This window comes from Scyliorhinus torazame, chromosome 13 (assembly GCF_047496885.1).
Source record: "Scyliorhinus torazame isolate Kashiwa2021f chromosome 13, sScyTor2.1, whole genome shotgun sequence".
NCBI lineage: Eukaryota > Metazoa > Chordata > Chondrichthyes > Carcharhiniformes > Scyliorhinidae > Scyliorhinus > Scyliorhinus torazame.
In genome coordinates, this window is record NC_092719.1 from 979,402 (window position 1) to 1,003,475 (window position 24,074).

General features: G+C 48.6%; 1 protein-coding gene across 1 annotated transcript in view; it reads right to left on the reverse strand.

Annotated features, from left to right (window-relative positions):
• The window catches only part of LOC140387803 (semaphorin-3E-like), a 401,767-nt gene that overhangs the window by 185,828 nt on the left and 191,865 nt on the right, over positions 1 to 24,074 (reverse strand). Inside the window, exon 6 of the mRNA XM_072470936.1 lies at positions 5,030 to 5,146. Within this exon, the coding sequence (XP_072327037.1) occupies positions 5,030 to 5,146 (117 nt within the window). The remainder of the gene's footprint in view (positions 1 to 5,029; positions 5,147 to 24,074) is intronic.

Here is a 24,074-nt window from a genome sequence, read left to right on the forward strand (position 1 = left end):
CTCCAATAGTTTGCCTACCACTGACGTCAAGCTCACAGGTCTATAATTCCCTGGATTATCTCTGCTACCCTTCTTAAACAAAGGCACAACATTAGCAATTCTCCAGTCCTCCGGGACCTCACCTATGCTCAAGGATGCTGCAAAGATATCTGTTAAGGCCCCAGCGATTTTGTCCCTCGCTTCCCTCCGTAACCTGGGATAGATCCCATCCAGACCTGGGGACTTGTCCACCTTAATGCCTTTTAGAATACCCAAAACTTCCCCCTTCCTTATGCCGACTTGACCTAGAGTATTTAAACATCCATCCCTAGCCTCAACATCCGTCATGTCCCTCTCCTTGGTGAATACCGATGCAAAGTACTCATTAAGAATCTCACCCATTTCCTCTGACTCCACACATAAATTCCCTCTTTTGTCTTTGAGTGGGCCAATCCTTTCTCTAGTTACCCTCTTGCTCCTTATATACGAATAAAAGGCTTTGGGATTTTCCCTAACCCTGTTGGCCAAAGGTATTTCATGACCCCTTTTAGCCCTCTTTATTGCGCGTTTGAGATTTGTCCTACTTTCCCGATATTCCTCCAAAGCTTCATCAGCTTTAAGTCGCCGTGATCTTATGTCTGCTTGCTTTTTCATCTGAGCTAGTCTCACAATTCCACCCGTCATCCATGGTTCCCTAATCTTGCCATGGGACAGGTCGGGTGGTTAACAATGAAGAAGAGGGTTGAAGGTTGCCGGAAGATATAGATGGGTTGGTCAGTTGGACAGAGCAGTGGCAGATGGTATTTAACCCTCATAAGTGCGAGGTGATGCACTTTGGAAGAAGAAACAGTTCAAGGGAGAATGTAATGAATGGCAGGACACTAGGAAGCTCAGAGGAACAGATGGATCTTGGGGAACTTGTTCACAGATCCCTGAAGGCGGCAGAGGAGGTGAATTGGGTCGTTAAGGAGGCATATGGACACTTACCTCCATCAGTCGGGGTATAGACTATAAGAGCAAAGAGGTTATGTTGGAGCTGTACAGAACATTGGTTAGGCCATAGCTGGAGCACTGTGTGCGTTCTGGTCACCTCACTATAGGAAGGATGTGATTGCACTGGAGAGGGGACAGAGGAGACTCACCAGGATGTTGCCTGGGCTGGAGCATCTGAGCTGTAAGGAGAGACTGGATAGGTTGGGATTGTTTTCTTTAGAGCAGAGAAGGCTGAGAGGGGATATGACTGAGGTGTATAAGATTTTTACAGTAGCACAGTTGCTTCACAGCGCCAGGGTCCCAGGTTCGATTCCCAGCTTGGGTCACTGTCTGTGCGGAGTCTGCACGTTCTCCCCATGCCTGCGTGGGTTTCCTCCAGGTGCTCCGGTTTCCTCTCACAAGTCCCAAAAGACGTGTTGTTAGGTAATTTGGACATTCTGAAATCTGCCTCCAACAGGCGCCGGAGTGTGGCGACTAGGGGCTTTTCACAGTAACTTCATTGCAGTGTTAATGTAAACCTACTTGTGACAATAAAGATTATTATTATATGAGGGTTTGGACAGGGTAAATAGGAAGCAGCTGTTCCTCTTGGTCGAGGGGTCAATCACAAGAGGGCATAGTTTCAGGGTGTGGAGCAGGAGGTTCCGAGGGGATTTGAGAATGTTGTTTTCACTCAGAGGGTGTTGAGAATCTGGAAGGCACGGCCTGGGAAGGGAGTGGAGGCTGGGAACCTCACCACCTTTAAAAAGCACTTGGATGAGCACCTGACACACCCTCACATTCAAGGATATGGGACAGGTGCCGGTAAGTGGGATTAGTGCGAGATTAGGGGTAGTTATTGCCGATGCATATTCAATGGGCCGAAGGATCTATTCGGCGTTGTACGACTGGCTCTATGAATCTTTGGAACTCTCTTCCTGAGAAGATGGTGGAAGCAAAGTCTTTGAATCTTTATAAGGCAGAGCTAAATAAATTCTTGAGAAGCAAGGGGTGAAAGGTTATCAGAGGCGGGCAGGCTGCAGATTTGGGGTTACCATCATATCAACCATGATCTTATTAATTGGAGGACTTGCTCAAGCGGCTGAATGGCCAGCTTCTCCCCATGTCCATATGTTGGCTAAAATCATCTGACTTGGTATAAAATTGGTGATGAAACCTGGGATTATCCTGATTTCTAGCTGCGAATCATTATCGGGAAACGTGGTATCTTCAAAGGAAGTGTTCATGCCTGCACATTTTAAACAACAGGCAGAAAAACTAACACAAATTGTTTTGGGGGTAAAATAACAGCAGAGGACCCATCATTCTTTTACTGTAATTCCTCCAAAGGATCACAGCTTGTTTAGTTCAATTCAATTACTGGAACTTCATTTTTATATGGGTGCAGTTCAACAAAACCTTGTAAACGGAGATCAAAATAAATTGTAGTAACACTGAACTAATCCATGAAATTCGGGGATTGAAAAGACTAGGGGCTTTTCACAGTAACTTCATTGAAGCTTACTTGTGACAATAAGAGATTATTATTATTATTCAGATTTTAGCAGCTTACATTCGGAGTTTTCAGGAGGCAGTGGAAATGTTAGAGTTTAGAGCAACAATTTGCAACCTCTCAAACTGTTGGCAGTTTTGTTGGTAGCAGTTAGCTGAGTTGGCGAGATGACTATCGAGTGGTGCAGGATGATGCCAATGGCACAGATTAAGGAGGCACAACCACTTTGCGATTCCCCACGAGATGTGGAATGGTGCCCCTCAAGATATTTAACCATATTGTCTCCAACAGGGGAGATGGGTTTGGCGTCTTGTGGATTTCAGCTAATTCCCCAATAATCACAAACTATTGTGTTCATCTTTGTCAATCTCTCCGTGGCTCCAACCTATCCCTGCCCTTCTATCCTGTTCCACACCCTCTGATAATCCATCACAATTCTTCGCCTTTGCAGCTCTGAACAACATGCAGATTCTCCGATAACTTGGCTTCTTTCTCCACGGGTGCTGATAGGCCTGTTGGGTTTATCCAGCATTTTCTGTCTTTATGACCAAACTGTTTGCTAATTTTACAAAAGAGTGTCTGATTGAGTTTCCTGCCACCATACCATTACATCTTTAAGCCTATGCTCAGTTACACACAAGGTGCTAGTTCACGCTGGGACACGGCACGCGCACTGCCCCACGGCACGCGCACAGCCCTACGGCACGTGCACAGCCCTATGGCACGCACACAGCCCTACGGCACGCGCACTGCCCCACGGCACGCACACAGCCCCATGGCACGCGCACAGCCCTACGGCACACGCACAGCCCTACGGCACGCGCACTGCCCCACGGCACGCGCACTGCCCCACGGCACGTGCACAGCCCTATGGCACGCACACAGCCCTACGGCACGCGCACTGCCCCACGGCACGCGCACAGCCCCATGGCACGCGCACAGCCCTACGGCACACGCACAGCCCTATGGCACGCACACAGCCCTACGGCACGCGCACTGCCCCACGGCACGCGCACAGCCCCATGGCACGCGCACAGCCCTACGGCACGCGCACTGCCCCACGGCACGCGCACAGCCCCATGGCACGCGCACAGCCCGACGACACACGCACAGCCCTACGGCACGCGCACTGCCCCACGGCACGCGCACGGCCCTACGGCACGCGCACAGCCCCACGGCACGCGCACAGCCCCATGGCACGTGCACAGCCCTACGGCACGCGCACTGCCCCACGGCACGCGCACAGCCCTACGACACGCGCACAGCCCTACGGCACGCGCACAGCCCCACGGCACGCGCACAGCCCCACGGCACGCGCACAGCCCCATGGCATGCGCACAGCCCTACGGCACGCGCACAGCCCCACGGCACGCGCACAGCCCCATGGCACGCGCAGAGCCCCATGGCACGCGCAGAGCCCCATGGCACGCGCACAGCCCCATGGCACGCGCACTGCCCCACGGCACACGCACAGCCCTACGACACGCGCACAGCCCTACGGCATGCGCACAGCCCCACGGCACGCGCACAGCCCCATGGCATGCGCACAGCCCTACGGCACGCGCACAGCCCCACGGCACGCGCACAGCCCCACGGCACGCGCACAGCCCCACGGCACGCGCACAGCCCCACGGCACACGCACAGCCCCATGGCATGCGCACAGCCCTACGGCACGCGCACAGCCTCACGGCACGCGCACAGCCTCATGGCACACGCAGAGCCCCATGGCACGCGCACAGCCCCATGGCACGCGCACTGCCCCACGGCACGCGCACAGCCCTATGACACGCGCACAGCCCTACGGCACGCGCACAGCCCCACGGCACGTGCACAGCCCCACGGCACGCGCACAGCCCCATGGCATGCGCACAGCCCTACGGCACGCGCACAGCCCCACGGCACGCGCACAGCCCCATGGCACGCGCAGAGCCCCACGGCACGCGCACAGCCCCATGGCACGCGCACTGCCCCACGGCACGCGCACAGCCCTACGACACGCGCACAGCCCTACGGCATGCGCACAGCCCCACGGCACGCGCACAGCCTCATGGCACGCGCACAGCCCCATGGCACGCGCACTGCCCCACGGCACGCGCATAGCCCCATGGCACGCGCACAGCCCTACGGCACGCGCACAGCCCCATGGCACGTGCACAGCCCCACGGCACGCGCACTGCCCCACGGCACGCGCACAGCCCTACAGCACGCGCACTGCCCCACGGCACGCGCACAGCCCTACAGCACGCGCACTGCCCCACGGCACGCGCACTGCCCCACTGACACCTGCTCCACTGACACACAGTAAATATTATTCTGAACTCTGGAAGTGCAGTTTTCTGACAGGCTCTGGAATGAGCAGTGATCACACACACTTAATCTACTTGCATGCAATGTCATCTCCTTCAGCCTGTTTCAGTGCGTTTAACTGCGCCAAAACTGAGATCAAATAATAACATAATCAGCTCATCAACTCCATCAGCGGCTGTGCCAGAACTCGGTTAGTTCGCACTGGGCAAACAGTCCTTTTGTATTAACTAAAAGGGAGAGAAACTGTAAATGATTACCTTTCAGCAATCTTTCATCATGTTCTGTTCTGGTTGTAGAATGGTAACCCATACTTCGAAATATTGCAGGATCTTCTCCAAAAAAATCAGTGTAGAGGCCGATGTACAGCTGTCCGTCTAGAACACAACATTTTAGTCAAATGTCTTAAATGTTGTTGATGGCTTGAAGTGTTTCCCTCTTCCGATCACCACCTCCTTTTCCTGCCATTTATTTTGGGCCCTTTATGTCTCCTTTTTTGATCTACTTTACTCATTGTTTTTCTCTGCTCTTTCTGTAAATTTTCTCATCTGTCTATCTTATTGTTTTTTGTGTATTTTTCTCTTCTTTTTGAAGAGCTCATGAAAGTTCCTTTATTTCTTTATTGACCGTATCTTTTACTTTCTTTAAAAAAGTTATTAGTGTGGCATTATCCTGATCGTTTAATCCTCACACTCAGCGAGTTGGGGAGTTGGGAATTGGAGGAGGAGAGGATGGTTGATGGGCCTGGGTCACAAAGACTGCGATTGGTGGTGTTTAGAAGAGGTGGTGCAACAATTTTAAGGAAAATGACTGAATTGTTGATCTGGATGTCTGGATATTTACAGATCAGGCTGGAATCAAGGACCAGGGTCCTCTGTTTGAGAGTTATGTTCTCCCGCTGGAGTTGAATTGATTGCGGTCAAATCAGGAAGAGATTCCCAATCCTTAGTCATGCTAATTTAGACATGGTGAGGATTGCGAGGGAATCCCTCTATCAGGCACCATTTTTAGAGGGTGGTCGATAGTGAGGTCCGCTGAGCCTCCCTCTCTGTCCCCACAATGCAATTCAGCTCCCATCCCCCCTCCTTAACAGGCCCCCTAGAAGGAAGACCCCTGTCTTGGAGCAAGAGAGCAGTCCAGACAGAGGCAGTGAAAACAATCACTGATTGGGCAATACAGCCGCTGGCTCAGGCACAGGAAGCAGTACCTGGCAATTCCTGGAAAGGCATCCAGTCAGCTGGGTTTAACCCCCCTCAGATCTCTGATCTGCAAGCCTTTTATTCATTTCTCTTTGATCTTGATTTTACTCGGCTGTGATTGATAGTTTCCACACACACCCGGCTGTCAGCGTTGTTTCATTCACCTCCCTTCAGGTTTGAGTGGCTTTGTATTACCCGCTGGGTCACTGTCTGTGCGGAGTCTGCACGTCCTCCCCGTGTCTGCGTGGGTTTCCTCCGGGTGCTCCGGGTTCCAAAGATGTGCAGGTTAGGTGGATTGGCCATGATAAATTGTCCTTAGTGTCCAAAAATGTTAGGAGGAGTTGCTGGGTTGCGGGGATAGGGTGGGGGGCATGGACCTGACTGAGGTGCTCTTTCGGATGGTCAATGCAGGCTCGATGGGCCGAATTACTTTCTTTTGCATTGTAGGGATTCTATGATAGTGAAAGTAATTTAACAGAGAAATGAAGGCTGACAGATTAGAGATCTGAAGGGGTTTAAACGCAGCTGACTGCTTTTCTCTTCCCGAAATTGTTTTTACAAATTTCTTCATGGGTCATGAGCGTCGCAGGCTGGGCCAGTATTTATTGCCCATCCCTAATTGCCCTTGAGAGAGCAGTTAAGAGTTCACCACATTGCTGAGGGACTGGAGTCACACGTAGGCCAGACCAGGTAAGGACATTAGTGAACCTTTCACTGATGGGTTTTTGCAATAATCAACATGGTTTCACGGTCCTCATTATATCTTTAATTCCAGATATTTTTTATTGAGTTTAAATTCCACCACCTGCTGTCACCAGGCAGTGAGGATAGACATTGAATGACCTCCTTAGGGCTGCTTGGGTGAGTCACCACCTCTATCCCCTTGGCATCACTGCCGTCTCTGACTCCTCACATCACCCCCACTCCCATGGAGACCAACCAGAACCCACCTGCCTACATCACCCTCACATCCCACCCTCCACCAAACCCCAACATCTGTCCTCTTTGGCCAGGTGTCTTGCACACACATGCCACCAGGTACAGATTCCCCATCTCATCTCCATGTGTCTCACTACGTCCTTTGTGTCCCCTAGGGAAAGACAGCCCACAATCGCCGGGAGTGGGAGAAGACCGGAGCTGGTATCCTGGCCTTCCGGGCTCTCTCCCCTGTGGAGCAGAGGGCACTGGAGTTAGCCAGCGAGGTACAGGAGACAGTTATCTCCGATGCATCAACCAAGTGAGACCCTAATGCAAAGTGATGTTCCAATAGCAAGTGAGTCACCCCTGTCCCCAGACCAGTCAAGGATCAAAGAACAATACAGGACAGGAACAGGCCCTTCGGCCCTCCAAGCCTGTACCGATACCAGACTTGGCCAAAACCCTCAGCACTTCCCTGTGCCGTGTCCCTCTATACCCATCCTATCCATGTGTTTGTCAAGATGCCTTTTGAACGCCGTTAATGTATCTGCTTCCACAACCTCCCCTGGCAACGCGTTCCAGACACTCACCACCCTCTGTGTAAAAATCCTGCCTCGCACATCTCCTCTAAACTTTGCCGCACAGACCTTAAACCTATGCCCCCTGGTGACTGACCCCTCCACCCTGGGAAAGAGTGCCTGCCCATCCACTCTATCCATGCCCCTCATAATCCTGTAGACGTCTATCACGTCACCCCTCAACCTCCGTCTTTCTAATGAAAACAGTCCGAGTCTATTCAGCCTCTCCACATAGCTAACACCCTCCAGGCAACATCCTGGTAAACCTCCTCTGCACCCTCTCCCAAGCCTCCATATCCTCCCCACTCCTTCCCAAGATCTCACCACATGCCTTGTATTTTGTCTTGCAGGACCACCATCAGATCAGGCCGGCCAGTCCGGGATATCTCGCCCCAGCCACAACCCCAGGCAGGCCGGGGACGACACCGGCTTCTCAACACTGCTGTCACCAGCACCCTCCACAATCGCAGAGACTATCACCTCAGTGGGACATTTTAGTGAAGAGGCTCCTGGGTCAGCTTCCTATGTGCACACCGCATACGCTGCAGCATATCAGGAGGAGGCAGAGACTCCCGAGGGAGCGGACAGGAACCAGCTGTAGTCCGCACAGTTATTCTGGAAAGTATGATCGCATCACTGGTCAAGATGCAGAGTCAGAATTTACAGCTGTTTTCTAGCGCCTGCTAGAAGGGGGAGTCCAACCACCTTCAGGTGCAGGAGACATGCTGACAATGTGTGGCACCCACTCAATGGGTGGTGCCCAGGGTGGAAGCCTTGGGTCAAAAAGCCACAGCCATGGGTCAAGACATAGGGCACACTGAGGTCACTGCTGAGGCTCTGGGCAGGGAGCTCGGTCACCAGGAAGCCATGTCCTGGGCCCACATGGACATCACTGTGGTGTTCCAGGGCTTGGCCCAGTCACAAAGCTGAGGGCATTGAGAGCACTGGCCAGGCGCTGACTGATCGAGGCCCGTCCCAGAGGGACGTGTCCCAGTCTTGGTGCTCCATGGCTGAGGGCATCATGACCTTGGTTGAGTCAAGGGCGGCATTGAGGACTGGCAGTGCCAGGTGATGGTGGAGCCTCCTGAGCTCATACCAGCCTTTCATGGAGTAGCCCAGGGGCCATCGCGCACCCCGAGGGAGGAGGGAGGGAGCGACTGGTGCTCCTCTCTCACAGGAGGTGGTGGAACACCTCAGCGATTCTAAATCCACCCCCCAACCCGCCCCCCCCCCCCCCCCGCCCCATCTGACACTGGTGCATCTGATGGGCAGTCGGCAGAACAGGGTGGCACCTTGTCACTTGTGGAATACCCGAATGTGGGCCGACCCATCCGGGTCCAGACCCTCCAGAGGTCGGCTGCCAAAGGCACCCGCAGGTCAGAAAACGGGAAACGCAGCTCGCTGCCTCCACATCTGCTGTCTGGGGTCACGCACGGCGGGAGCGTTAGAGCAGGTTTGCTGAGAAAGTTAGACACCAGTTAAGTTGGCACGGGTGCAGCACATCGGTTAGAGGTTGGGGGCAATGTATGTAGTCACGATTAAACACCTTTTCACCAACATTCCAACCTGCCTCAATCCTCTGTCTGAAGGGTGTGAGGGGTGGGCTGGGTGTGGAGTGTTTGCTGGGCGGGGGTGTGGAAGGTGGATGGTGGGGGAGGGGGGGGTGAGGAGCGGGGTGCTGTGGATGACATGCTCCATGTCCGGTTCCTCCTGCCCATCCTCATCCACATTTTCAGATGAGGCCTGGTGTTCTTCCTCCTCCTTCACTATCTCCCTCCTCTGCTGCCTGTTGTTGTTCAGGATGCAGTCGGCCAGCGTGATGTTGGGGATTTTCAGAGTAACTTAATTGCAGTGTTAATGTAAGCCTACTTGTGACAATAATAAAGATTATTATTATTCGAGACCCCTCGGGATATATTGGAGCGACCCACTGGAGCGGTCCATGCATTGGAAGCACATCTTGAGGATGGCAATGCGGCGCTCAATGATGCTCCTGGTTGCTGCACGGGCGTCGTTATAATGGGTTTCTGCATCAGTCTGGGCCTCCGGACAGGTGACATTAGCCAAGACCTCAGCGGTAAATCCTTGTCATCCAAGAGCCAACCCCTGACCTGAGGGAGTGCCTCGATGGTGCCCCGAACTGTATTCGCCAGGATGTATGCATCATGCGCGTTGCCTGGGTATCGGACGCAGACATTCATAATATGCAGCTGGTGGTCACACGCCAATTGCACATTCAGGGAGTGGCAGCCCTTCCGATTGACGGAGGGCACCCCCTGATGAGCCGGTGCTGGTGGGGGGGATCTCTGCGCCATCGATCACCCCCTGTACCTGGGGCCTGTCAGTGATGGGGCAAATCCTGTTGCCCAGGCATCCTGGTGTGCCTGGTCCAGATTCAAGTTTATATAGTCCGCTGCCCGGGTGCATCGGGCATCCATCACTATGTGGATGCTCCTGCATGCGGATGTCTGAGAGATTCCCAGACAGGTCCCCGCTTGGCCCCAGGAAAGACCCGGAGGCATTAAGGTTCACGGCGATGATCACCTTGACAGCCACTGGGAGCGGTTGTCTTCCTCCAAACTCCTGAAGTGCCAGATGCGGCAACATCTGGCACAGGTGGCTCACGGTCTCATTAGTTAGCTATAATCTTTGACGGCACACGCTATCTGGCAGCTCCTCAAACGACAGGTGCCGATGGTATACACCTGCCCTGATGCGGCGCCGCCTTCACACCTTCTCCTCAGCTTGTTGGACGGCCAGCCTGGCTCCTGCTCTTGCGGGGCAGGCTCCTCCTGTGCAGGGTCCTCCCTGAGCAGGCCCTGTGCCTCCAGCCTCCGTGCGTCCATAATGGCCGCCACGGCCAGGTCGATCAGGAGGCTGTACTCCAAAATTCATTCTCTGCAGAGGGTGGAAAAGAGAAAATGTTAACAAGGTGAATACTTCCCTTACCCATCCAAATCCAACTAACAACACTTCAGCTCCACCCTCCACATGTATACCACCCCCACCCCTCAGCCGCTCCCCTGATATTTTGCCTTCCACACTGTCCCCAGCAGTGAGTGGCACAGGGCCTGTGATGTGGGAAACCTCTCTCCTCCCCACCCATCCCTGTCAACAGGGGTATCGGTGGCTTCTGCAATTCTGCCATTTAAGATGCCTGAAGCACTGGACAATGCGTCTCCGAGCCCATGTTACTGGACACTAACGGCAACATCAGAACAGGCAGGGTGAGTAAACCTTACTGCTCTGATTTTTGACATTTCCAGTAGATGTCAGCATTGATTAACCGTGTCGGTCGCACAGATGTCCATCTTGCAAAGAATCATCTTGTTCGTATATTTTCCACACACACATCACTGAGATGCTTCAAAATGTGAAAATGTACATTACAAATCACAGCAGATAATTGCTTTACTCCCACTATTGCACCTGATCTATTCAGAATTACTGACATCAATAAACCAGGCGGTTATATACAAAGAGAATCAATTCAACACCAGAGATTGGAGTGCAACAGCACATCAATCAAAGCTAACTGACAAGTATTTGCTATAAGTTTATGTTTAGAAAACCACAACTCACCTCCACCCAGTTCCACTGGTTCGTAAGGTGGACTATTAGTCATCAGGCCTTCAGCTGCCAAGGACTTCAGCTCTGAAATGCCGCCGTAAACTTTTCCATCTCTCCATCCCTCCGTCAACCTCTCCATCTCTCTGTCACACATTCTCTCCATCAATCTCTCCACCTCTCTGTCACGCATTCCCTCCATAAACCTCTCCATCTCTCTGTCACACATTCTCTCCATCAACCTCTGCATCCCTCTGTCACACATTCTCTCCATCAACCTCTCCATCGCTCTGTCACACATTCTCTCTATCAACCTCTCCACCTGTCTATCACACATTCTCTCCATAAACCTCTCCATCTGTCTGTCACACATTCTCTCCATCAACCTCTCCACCTCTCTATTACACATTCCATCCGTCAACCTGTCCATTTCTCTGTCACACATTCTCTCCATCAACCTGTCCATCTCTCTGTCACACATTCCCTCCATCAACCTCTCCCCCACAGCTAGTCTCACTCTAAGATGCTCTCCCGCGATCTAAACCCCTCGCCTTGGAGATCCCAGGCCAGCGCTGTCCAGTGATTGTCTCCACAAATGGGGACCAGATGTAATGTCGCTCCTGGGGGTCTCCCAGGGGATCGGAGGCCTCATGTTCTTCACCTCTGGTCAGGGTGTCACCCTGGCATTGCTCGGGTGCCAGCCTGGCAATTTTTCCATGCTGCAGATCGGGCCTGGGGGCACCCTGTGTGAATGCAGGAGGGTGTGAGGTTCCCTGAGGACCCCTTACTGGTGAGTTGAGGCTGGGGGCGGGGGGGGGGGGGGGGGGTTCCGGACGTTGAGAGATCAGGTCACCGTTTAAAAATGCAAGTGAAACCCCTCAGTGCAGAAAATGGGACAAAGTGCAGCCTCAGCCTTGCTGAGGCTCCCAATCTACCCGGATGGCATGCTGTTTCTCGGGGCTCCGAGTGCCGGGAAACATCCGGCTCATCCCACGCTATGGAACTCTGTTCCCATTTGGGTAGATGGTACCCTCTCTGTCTCAATGTGGTCTGTGCAAGGCTTCACTCTGACTGGAAAGGCACTACAGCCATTCAGAACGACTGTGAACAGCTGGACCTGTTGTTCTTCTAGAAAAGAATCATTTATATTCTGGGAACTGCAGTCAATGATTCCTCAGACTCACTCAAGGAAAACCGCAGATGGGAGCAATTATTCATCTCCTGTATCTGACAGTAAATGAGAATCCTTTGAATAAATTGTTATCTACTTTCATAAATCATCATTTTCCACAACCCACACCAAAACCAGATCCATTGATGTCATAGAATTCATATTTTCAAATGAGCACATCATGATTTGGTATCGATTACCTGAGTGTTCGACAACTTCAGTAAGTAAAAAATAAAAATATGAAGGCTTGCAGTTTTCATAAAAAATTATAATGAATCTATTAACGCTCACTTCTATTATTAAACAAATCAGATGACAATTTTTATATGTAACTCCATTATTCAAAAAGGACTGAGACAATCAGGCAATTGCAGGCCAGTCAGCTGAATATCTGTCACAGGTAAAACGTTTGAAGCTGGTATTAAAGAAGTTATAGCAGGGCACTAGCTCAACGTCATCAGGCAGAGTCAATATGGTTCTGCGAAAAGGAGATAATGTTTAATCAACTTATTGGACTTCTTTGAGGAAATAACATGCTGTGGATGAAGCGGAAACATTAGATGTTCAGGATTTAGGTTTCCAGGAAGCATTTGATAAAGTGCCACATCAAAGTTTATTGCGGAAAATAAAGCTCATGTTATAGGGCATAACATACTAGTGTGGATAGCCGACTGGCTAACATGAAGCAGAGTAGGTCTAAATGGGTCTTTCTCAGTAATGAGTGGTGCGCCACAGGGATCAATGCTGGGCCTCGATTGTTTCCAAGTTATATAAATGACGTAGATGAAGGGATTAAAGGTATGATTGCCTAATGATCTGATGACACAAAGATAGGCAGGAAAGTAAGTTGCGAAGAGGACATAAGGAGGGTCAAAAATATTGATGGATTAAGTGGGTGGGCAAAGTATAATGTGGGAAAATGTGAAATTGCCTATTTTAACATAGAAAATAGGAGGAGGGGAGGCCGTTGGGTCCTTCAAGCTGGATCTGCTATTCATCATGATCATGGCAAGAAGAATAAAAAAAGCATATTATCTAAATGCTGAGAGATTGCAGAGCCCTGCGATGTAGAGGGATCTGGGTGTCTTAGTGCATGAATGGTATACAGGTACAGCAAGTAACTGGGAAATCTAATAGAATATTATTGTTTATTGTAAGGGGGATTGAGTACAGGGAGAATATGCTTCAGTTGTACAGGGCACCAAGGAGGCAATATCTGATGTACATTGTGCAGCATTGGTCTCCTGTTTGAGGAAGAATGTAAATGTGTTGGAAACAATTCAGAGAAGGTTCACCAGAGCAATTGGCGGAATGGGTGGGTTAGCCTCTGAGGGAAGGTTGGCATGCCAGGCTAATATCTGCTGGAGATTACAAGAGTGAGAGGTGACTTGATTGAAACATATCAAACCCTGATGGGTACTGACAGGGTGAATGTGGAGAGGATGTTTCCTCTTGTGGGAGAATTTTGAACTAGGGGTCACGGTTTAAAAATAAGGGATCACTCATTTGAAACTGAGATGCGGAGAATTATTTTTCTCTGCAGTAGAAGCAGTTTGTGAATATTTCTAACGCAGAGGTGGATAGATTCTAGATTGTAGATCAACAAGGGGCTGATAGGTTATCGGGGTGGGCAGGATGCTGATTTGCTGTGCAGATCAGTGAAGAACATATTAAATGACACAGCAGGCTCAAGGGGCTGAATGGCTTCCTCCTGTTCCTTGTTCATATGTTTGTATATCTGGAGTCTACACCTATGAAATTTGGAAATGAGAAAGTCACTGTCTGAGTTGTTCAACTCCTTTACAAAATTCATGACATTCCTCTTCTGGTGATCCCTTGACGTGAGAAGGATATTTGCTACTGAGTGCAGCCCGTAGCAAGAACCTCTGTGTGGAATCTTTCAAGTAACTGCTGAGTAACAACATCCCATGTTGAAAGATTCCATCTTGCTGATGGACTCGGCTAATTGGCCAAACTAAGCACCCCAGAAAAAATATATGTGTGGTGCATTTCAGGAATAAATTAATGTTTAACAGCATGATACATGATTGATAATTAACCTCTTTGACCCTGAAAAAGTATTATTACAAGTGTGTGGAGTCAGATTTTAATTTAAAAAAATTATTATTGCAGATTTTTAAAAAATCTTTAAATTTTCTTTCTGTCCCTTTTTATCTCCATTATTCCTTTCCCTCTCTTTGGGCAGAATTCTTCCATCTGGGATTTAGTTCCATGGCGGGGGTGGGAACGGGGAGTGCTTCCTGCTGTGGGGTATGGTAGGAAAGCACAGCATAACGTCTGGCCTGGAATTCATGAATTACGCACAGAGGGGTTTAGCATCGGATTCTGTGGTGGGACAGACATGGTGGCGTGTCTTCCATCATCGTATCTGGATGTGACATTGAAAAGGCTCCTGACATCATTGACCCAACATTGAAGAAACACGATAGACCTTCTGAAAAATCATATGGATCTCCAGGAATAGTCTGAGACTGGGTGATGGACCTCCTCAATGAAACTGAAGCTGGAAGATCCACCTGGAGATGGTCCCTACATCCATTGCTCTGGTGTTCCATGGTCCAAGGTTGCTGGTGGCCTCCATTCTGAAATCCGAAGGGAACCCCAGGCATTGTTCAGGTAAGTCCTGATTTCTGCATCTCTCTGAAGGCCCCAGGTCGTCCCACGGGAGGCTGCCTAGAGTGAACTGGCAGTCTGTGCACGGCAGGCAATTGGGGTGCTCGGACATTGGTAAAATACCAGTGCTGGTACAAAATGGCAGGAAGTGAGGCCTTCATTGGACTAACTGTTGCTGCCTCCGTGGAGCAAGGAACCAATCCCATTCCTGGGAACACCCTTGGAAGCAGTAATGCATTGAGGAGCCATTCTACCACAGCGCCTCCCCCTTTTCCCAGTAAACCACCCACCTCTAATCCTGTTTCCATGGAGTCAGGAAATTTCAGCCCCATTTATCACAGAGAGGATACCTCAATCTGATTAGCTCCAGAGTCTTGCTGTTTGTTGCCCTGTTCACACACGCCATAGATCCCGTGCAGAGCCTTCTGCCATCAGGACGTTTCTAATTATAAATTATTCACAAATTCCCATGTAAAGTCCAAGGGCAAAATGAACAGTGAGTGCAGTTTGCTCATTGCCGTGAGATCCAGGCCATTGAGTGAACATTTCAATCAATTTGCCGATGGGTTCTCAGTTTGGGTAACTATTAAGAAGGTTAGTTATTGTCATAACTTTGAAATGCAAAAAGCAAAGGTTCAAAGTGGATTAATTCTCATATCCTTGTCTTCTTCTCACAGAACATTGGTTTTTAAGATGAATAATTTGTGGGAATATTTCTGTAAGGAATACTTTAGTCTGGTTAACAAACATGTTTTATAGGCGTTTATGGATTGTCATCAAGCACCCTTGTTTTTTTCAGACTTTTTTTGTATACAATGTAGAGATACTCTTGTAAAACCTTGTCCGTTCTGTGTTTCTTTTTTAATTCCTGTTCTGCTGGCTGCCTTTGATCTACAGTCTTCTTGCTAGCTGCTGCAACATTGAGACTTTTGCTTAAGTTACAGACTTTAGGCAAACTAAAACACCCCTGGTCTAATGAACTAGTCCAGGACTTCCCCTTTATGCTCTGTAGCGGCGCCCGTGATGTCAGTTTGATAGCCAATCAGTGAGTGTGGAATTCTGAGGCAGCACTCTGGCCTTTTCGATGACACACACTTTATCAATGAATCACAATCTCGGGTCTGACTTGTTCTTGGTGCTGGGGCAATTCAATGGAGCAGTTCACATCACAGGGGCAGCAAAATGTCTAAGTCACATGCTAAAATTTCAAATATAAAATGCAGCTGAAATAACATCATTTTATGAGTCTTATCAAGCTTCAAAATGCTTTACACACATTGAAACACTTAATGCTTTTGCCATTTCGCATACGGCTAAGAGAAAGGAGATGAATGGCCAGTTAATTTGATTTTCTGGCAGTGGTAATTAGCTTCACCATTGGGAGTAATCTTGTCTTTGTCCAGCAGAGGCAGAATCATTGGATAAAAGCAAATTACTGTGGATGCTGGAATCTGAGACCAAAGAGAAAATGCTGGAAAATCTCAGCAGGTCTGGCAGCATCTGTAAGGAGAGAAAAGAGCTAATGTTTCGAGTCCAGGTGACCCTTTGTCAAAGCTAACAGACAGACAAAGTGGGAAATATTTATACTGTGGAGTGAGAATGAAAGATGAGCCATAGCCACAGAAACCCAGGGAAACCGGGTGCTAATAGCCACAGAAACCAAGGGGAAAGAATGCGAATGGCAGTCCCCAGAGAGGACAAAAGATGTGAAAGGCCAAACAGCTGGGAAACTAACATCAGAGGGTAAAATGTGACAGATGTAGATGTGGGGGGGGGGGGGGGGGGAAAGGGGGAAGCAAAGGGGAGAAAGGGTAAGGAAAGGTGGATAAGATGGGGGGGGAATATATATAAAGAAAGACAAGAGAGAAATAAATGGTTAAAGACAGTTAAAATGAAATGGGATGAAAACAAATGGGTCGAGGTGGGAATGAGCTAATCATCTGAAGTTGTTGAATTCGATGTTCAGGCCGGAAGGCTGTAGCGTGCCTAACCGGAAGATGATATGTTGTTCCTCCAGTTTCTGTTGAGCTTCACTGGAACATTGCAGCAGGCCAAGGACAGACATGTGGGCAAGGGAGCAGGGTCTTGTGTTAAAATGGCAAGCAACGGGAAGGTCAGGGTCCTGAATGCGCACAGACCGAAGATGCTCAGCAAAGCCATCACCCAGTCTGCGTTTGGTCTCTCCGATATAAAGGAGACCACATTGGGAGCACAAATGCAATAGACCAAATTGGAAGAGGTGCAAGTGAAACGCTGCTTAGCCTGGAATGAGTGTTTTGGGCCTGGGATGTTAAGCATGAAAGAGGTAAAGGGGCAGGTGTTACACCTTCTGCGATTGCATGGGAAGGTGCCATGGGTGATGGGGAGAGGTACTGGGTATGGTGGAGGAGTGGACTAGATTGTCTCAGAGGGAACGGTCTCTGGGGAATGCTGACAGAGGGAGTGAAGGGAAGATGTGTTTGGTGGTGGCATCACGCTGGAGTTGACGAAAATGGCGGAGGATTATGCTTTGCATACAGAGGCTGGTGGGATGAAATGTGAGAACGAGGGGGACTCTATCCTTGTTCTGGGAGGGAGTGGAGGGGGCGAGGGTAGTGGCCTGGAGATGGATGGCACACTGTCTTTAGCTTTGACAAAGGGTCACCTGGACTCAAATTGTTAGCTCTTTTCTCTCGAGGTAGAAACATCCCAGGTGACAATGCGGCACTCCTCCTGGACTGTGATGTCAATGTCGATAATAAGACTCACATCTTACAGTTGGACTTCAATCGAGATCTCCTGATTCAGAGAGAACAATGCTACAAACTGAGACAACACTTCTCTACAGATGGACATCAGTCTGTATTCTAGACTTTCAACCGTAGGTTTATAGTCAGCACAGATAAAAGATCTGGAATAGGAGGTTTGTGACATGCCCAGTGACGGCACAACATATTCTTAAAAAATAAGCTGTGCTCCGTATGGAATCTTCTGCAACTGACGTTTCCTTTAAAAATGGACATTAACATTCCACAAAAGATGGCTGCTGAGAGTCACCTGACCTGGTCTGTGGATTCACATGACTGTCCTGTCAGAAATGGACAAAAGGACACGTTCCAAACTAATATGCGTTATTTCTCCTCTCCTGAGACCAGCCAAAAGGAACTCTTGGTTCCTGAAACCAAGAAGTTAATTGTCTCAAACCCCAACGAGTGTTTGCAAACAAACACCCAGATTGTTGCTAACCCACTGAGATGCAACACTATATTTGGAAAAGGAGACTGTTAGAATCCTTATGGCGAGGCAGCCATGTTGGTCTTCCCTTAAATATTTATGTCCGCAAAACACAAGAATGCAGAAACAACAGCAACAGAGATTCTACCAATGAGTATACCTTCAGACTTGGGAGGCTGCAATATTATAAGGTATCCAAACCTGTTCCTTTTCAAATCCACAGAGAAATCTGACTTCTTGGTAACAAGGCTACAAGTAATTAACTTGATGAGCTGCAAAAAGCCCATCTCTTTGGGAAAATCCTGTAATGTCTCTGGTATTCGACTTTGACTAGTGAATTCACCTAACTACACACCAGGAGTGAAAAACCTCTTCTTCATCAGGCCTGCGCTGCGGGGAGTTTTCAAGATGAGCCATTCACGTGAATTATGAATTATTATTTTTGTTATAACTTGTAAAAGTGCACTATTCTCTGTAACTGTATTTTACTTGTGTTTGTATGTGGTGAGTGAATGACATAGTGTTGGATTTTCGAATTGAATGTGTGAATTATGCTGCTGGTTATTCAGATTATTCGCACACTTAAGGTGAAGAAATGTCCCCACCTTGCATTTAATTACCGACAGTAAGAGAACAAGGGGTTTAGTCCTCTCTCAACCCTTTCCATAACAGTTGGATCTTTGCCCTGACCTGTGCCCAGATATCTGATATTATCAGGAAACTGAGAAAAGCCGACATTTCCAATCCCCTTGACCATCCCTGAAGTATCCCAAACACAAAGAGACCAAAGAATGTCAAAGTATTCAAATATTACATTTAATTGATATTGTTCCTTCAGCCATAATTACAAAACTATTGCTGTGCAAATATTTGTTGCTTTATTTCATGGAATTTATTTTTAATGCTATCCAGTGATCTAATTAAACTCAATTAGTTGAGTTAGATTAGAGGAGCTAGTTTAGCACCGTGGGCTAAATAGTTGGCTTGCAATGCAGAACAAGGCCAGCAGCGCGGGTTCAATTCCTGTACCGGCCTCCCCGAACAGGCGCCGGAATGTGGCGACTAGGGGCTTTTCACAGTAACTTCATTGAAGCCTACTTGTGACAATAAGCGATTATTATTACTATTATTATTATTATTAGTGCCCACAATTCAGTTTCCTACCCATTATCATTGTGACTGTTTTTGTTTTGTTACTTTCTCAGCCAACAAGAACATAGAACATAGAACATTACAGCGCAGTACAGGCCCTTTGGCTCTCGATGTTGCGCCGACCTGTGAAAGGGTGTGCGAACCTCCGAGGGTTCGCCCACTGAGTCTATATGGGTGGAACTGAAAAATAAGAAGGGAGAGATCACCATGATAGGACTGTACTACAGGCCCCCAAATAGTCAGCGGGAAATTGAGGAGCAAATATGTAAGGAGATTACAGATAGCTGCAAGAAAAATAGGGTGGTAATAGTAGGGGACTTTAACTTTCCCACCATTGACTGGGACAGCCATAGCATTAGGGGCTTGGATGGAGGGAAATTTGTTGAGTGTATTCAGGAGGAATTTCTCATTCAGTATGTAGATGGACCGACTAGAGAGGGGGCAAAACTTGACCTCGTCTTGGGAAATAAGGAAGGGCAAGTGACAGAAGTGTTAGTGAGGGATCACTTTGGGACAAGTGACCATAACTCCATTAGTTTTAAGACAGCTATGGAGAATGATAGGTCTGGCCCAAGAGTTAAAGTTCTTAATTGGGGCAAGGCCAATTCTGATGGTATCAGACAGGAACTTGCAGAGGTAGATTGGGGGAGACTGTTGGCAGGCAAAGGGACGGCTGGTAAATGGGAGGCTTTTAAAACTGTGTTAACCAGGGTTCAGGGTAAGCACATTCCCTTTAGAGTGAAGGGCAAGGCTGGTAGAAGTAGGGAACCCTGGATGACTCGAGATATTGAGACTCTGGTCAAAAAGAAGAAGGAGGCATATGACGTACATAAACAACTGGGATCAAGTGGATCCCTTGAAGAGTATAGAGATTGTCGAAATAGAGTTAAGAGGGAAATCAGGAAGGCAAAAAGGGGACATGAAATTGCTTTGGCAAATAATGCAAAGGAGAATCCAAAGAGCTTCTACAGATACATAAAGGGAAAAAGAGTAACTAGGGACAGAGTAGGGCCTCTTAAGGATCAACAAGGACATCTATGTGCAGAGCCACAAGAGTTGGGTGAGATCCTGAATGAATATTTCTCATCGGTATTCACGGTGGAGAAAGGCATGGATGTTAGGAAACTAAGGGAAATAAATAGTGATGTCTTGAGAAGTGTGCATATTACAGGGCAGTAGATGTTGTCTATATGGACTTCAGTAAGGCCTTTGACAAGGTCCCTCATGGTAGACTAGTACAAAAGGTGAAGTCACACGGGATCAGGGGTGAACTGGCAAGGTGGATACAGAACTGGCTAGGCCACAGAAGGCAGAGGGTAGCAATGGAGGGATGCTTTTCTAATTGGAGGGCTGTGACCAGTGGTGTTCCACAGGGATCAGTGCTGGGACCTTTGCTCTTTGTAGTATATATAAATGATTTGGAGGAAAATGTAACTGGTCTGATTAGTAAGTTTGCAGACGACACAAAGGTTGGTGGAATTGCGGATAGCGATGAGGACTGTCTGAGGATACAGCAGGATTTAGATTGTCTGGAGACTTGGGCGGAGAGATGGCAGATGGAGTTTAACCTGGACAAATGTGAGGTAATGCATTTTGGAAGGGCTAATGCAGGTAGGGAATATACAGTGAATGGTAGAACCCTCAAGAGTATTGAAAGTCAAAGAGATCTAGGAGTACAGGTCCACAGATCACTGAAAGGGGCTACACAGGTGGAGAAGGTAGTCAAGAAGGCATACGGCATGCTTGCCTTCATTGGCCGGGGCATTGAGTATAAGAATTGGCAAGTCATGTTGCAGCTGTATAGAACCTTAGTTAGGCCACACTTGGAGTATAGTGTTCAATTCTGGTCGCCACACTACCAGAAGGATGTGGAGGCTTTAGAGAGGGTGCAGAAGAGATTTACCAGAATGTTGCCTGGTATGGAGGGCATAAGCTATGAGGAGCGATTGAATAAACTCGGTTTGTTCTCACTGGAACGAAGGAGGTTGAGGGGCGACCTGATAGAGGTATACAAAATTATGAGGGGCATAGACAGAGTGGATAGTCAGAGGCTTTTCCCCAGGGTAGAGGGGTCAATTACTAGGGGGCATAGGTTTAAGGTGAGAGGGGCAAAGTTTAGAGTAGATGTACGAGGCAAGTTTTTTACGCAGAGGGTAGTGGGTGCCTGGAACTCACTACCGGAGGAGGTAGTGGAGGCAGGGACGATAGGGACATTTAAGGGGCATCTTGACAAATATATGAATAGGATGGGAATAGAAGGATACGGACCCAGGAAGTGTAGAAGATTGTAGTTTAGTCGGGCAGTATGGTCGGCACGGGCTTGGAGGGCCGAAGGGCCTGTTCCTGTGCTGTACATTTCTTTGTTCTTTGTTCTTTGTACAGAGGTGGAGGTGCTGGAAGTCTTAAAGCGCATCAAGGTAGATAAATCCCCGGGACCTGATGAAATGTATCCCAGGATGTTGTGGGAGGCTAGGGAGGAAATTGCGGGTCCCCTAACAGAGATATTTGAATCATCGGCAGCCACAGGTGAGGTGCCTGAAGATTGGAGAGTAGCGAATGTTGTGCCCTTGTTTAAGAAGGGCAGCAGGGAAAAGCCTGGGAACTACAGACCGGTGAGCCTAACGTCTGTAGTAGGTAAGTTGCTAGAAGGTATTCTGAGAGACAGGATCTACAAGCATTTAGAGAGGCAAGGACTGATTCGGGGCAGTCAGCATGGCTTTGTGCGTGGAAAATCATGTCTCACAAATTTGATTGAGTTTTTTGAGGGGGTGACCAAGAAGGTAGATGAGGGCAGTGCAGTAGACGTTGTCAAATGGACTTTAGCAAAGCCTTTGACAAGGTACCGCATGGTAGGTTGTTGCAGAAGGTTAAAGCTCACGGGATCCAGGGTGAGGTTGCCAATTGGATTCAAAATTGGCTGGACGACAGAAGACAGAGGGTGGTGGTAGAGGGTTGTTTTTCAAACTGGAGGCCTGTGACCAGTGGTGTGCCTCAGGGATCGGTGCTGGGTCCACTGTTATTTGTGATTTATATTAATGATTTGGATGAGAATTTAGGAGGCATGGTTAGTAAGTTTGCAGATGACACCAAGATTGGTAGCACAGTGGATAGTGAAGAAGGTTATCTAGGATTGCAAAGGGATCTTGATCAATTAGGCCAGTGGGCCGACGAATGGCAGATGGAGTTTAATTTAGATAAATGTGAGGTGATGCATTTTGGCAGATCGAATCAGGCCAGGACCTACTCAGTTAATGGTATGGCGTTGGGGAGAGTTATAGAACAAAGAGATCTAGGAGTACAGGTTCATAGCTCCTTGAAGGTGGAGTCGCAGGTGGACAGGGTGGTGAAGAAGGCATTCGGCATGCTTGGTTTCATTGGTCAGAACATTGAATACAGGAGTTGGGACGTCTTGTTGAAGTTGTACAAGACATTGGTACGGCCACACTTGGAATACTGTGTGCAGTTCTGGTCACCCTATTATAGAAAGGATATTATTAAACTAGAAAGAGTGCAGAAAAGATTTACTAGGATGTTGCCGGGACTTGATGGTTCGAGTTATAAGGAGAGGCTGGATAGACTGGGACTTTTTCCCCTGGAGCGTAGGAGGCTTAGGGGTGATCTTATAGAGGTCTGTAAAATAATGAGGGGCATAGATAAGGTAGACAGTCAACATCTTTTCCCCAAGGTAGGGGAGTCTAAAACTAGAGGGCATAGGTTTAAGGTGAGAGGGGAGAGATTCAGAAGGGCCCAGAGGAGCAATTTCTTCACTCAGAGGATAGTGAGTGTCTGGAATGTGCTGCCAGAGGTAGTAGTAGAGGCGGGTACAATTGTGTCTTTTAAAAAGCATTTAGATAGTTACATGGGTAAGATGGGTATAGAGGATTATGGGCCAAGTGCGGGCAACTGGGACTAGCTTAATGGTAAAAACTGGGCGGCATGGACTGGTTGGGCCGAAGGGCCTGTTTCCATGCTGTAAACGTCTATGATTCTATGATTCCAACCACTCTAAAGCCCATCTACACTATTCCTTTATCGTCCATATGTCTATCCAATGACCATTCGAATGCCCTTCGTGTTGGTGAGTCCACTACTGTTGCAGGCAGGGCATTCCACGCCCTTACTGCTCTCTGAGTAAAGAACCTACCTCTGACATCTGTCTTATATTTATCTCCCCTCAATTTAAAGCTATGTCCCCTCGTGCTAGATATCACCATCTGAGGAAAAAGGCTCTCACTGTCCACCCTATCCAATCCTCTGATCATCTTGTATGCCTCAATTAAATCACCTCTTAACCTTCTTCTCTCCAACGAAAACAGCCTCAAATCCCTCAGCTTTTCCTCATAAGATCTTCCCTCCATACCAGGCAACATTCTGGTAAATCTCCTCTGCATCCTTTCCAATGCTTCCACATCCTTCCTATAATACAGCGACCAAAATTGCACGCAATACTCCAAATGCGGCCGCACCAGAGTTTTGTACAGCTACAACATGACCTCATGGCTCCGAAACTCAATCCCTCTACCAATAAAAGCTAACACACTGTAAGCCTTCTTAACAACCCCCTCAACCTGGGTGGCAACTTTCAGGGATCTATGTACATGGACACCGAGATCTCTCTGCTCATCCACACTGCCAAGAATCTTACCATTAGCCCAGTACTCAGTCTTCCTGTTATTCCTTCCAAAATGAATCACCTCACGCTTTTCTGCATTAAACCCCATTTGCCACCTCTCAGCCCAGCGCTGCAGCTTATCTATGTCCCTCTGTAACTTGTAACATCCTTCCGCACTGTCCACAACTCCACCGACTTTAGTGTCATCTGCAAATTTACTCACCCATCCTTCTATGCCCTCCTCCAGGTCATTTATAAAAA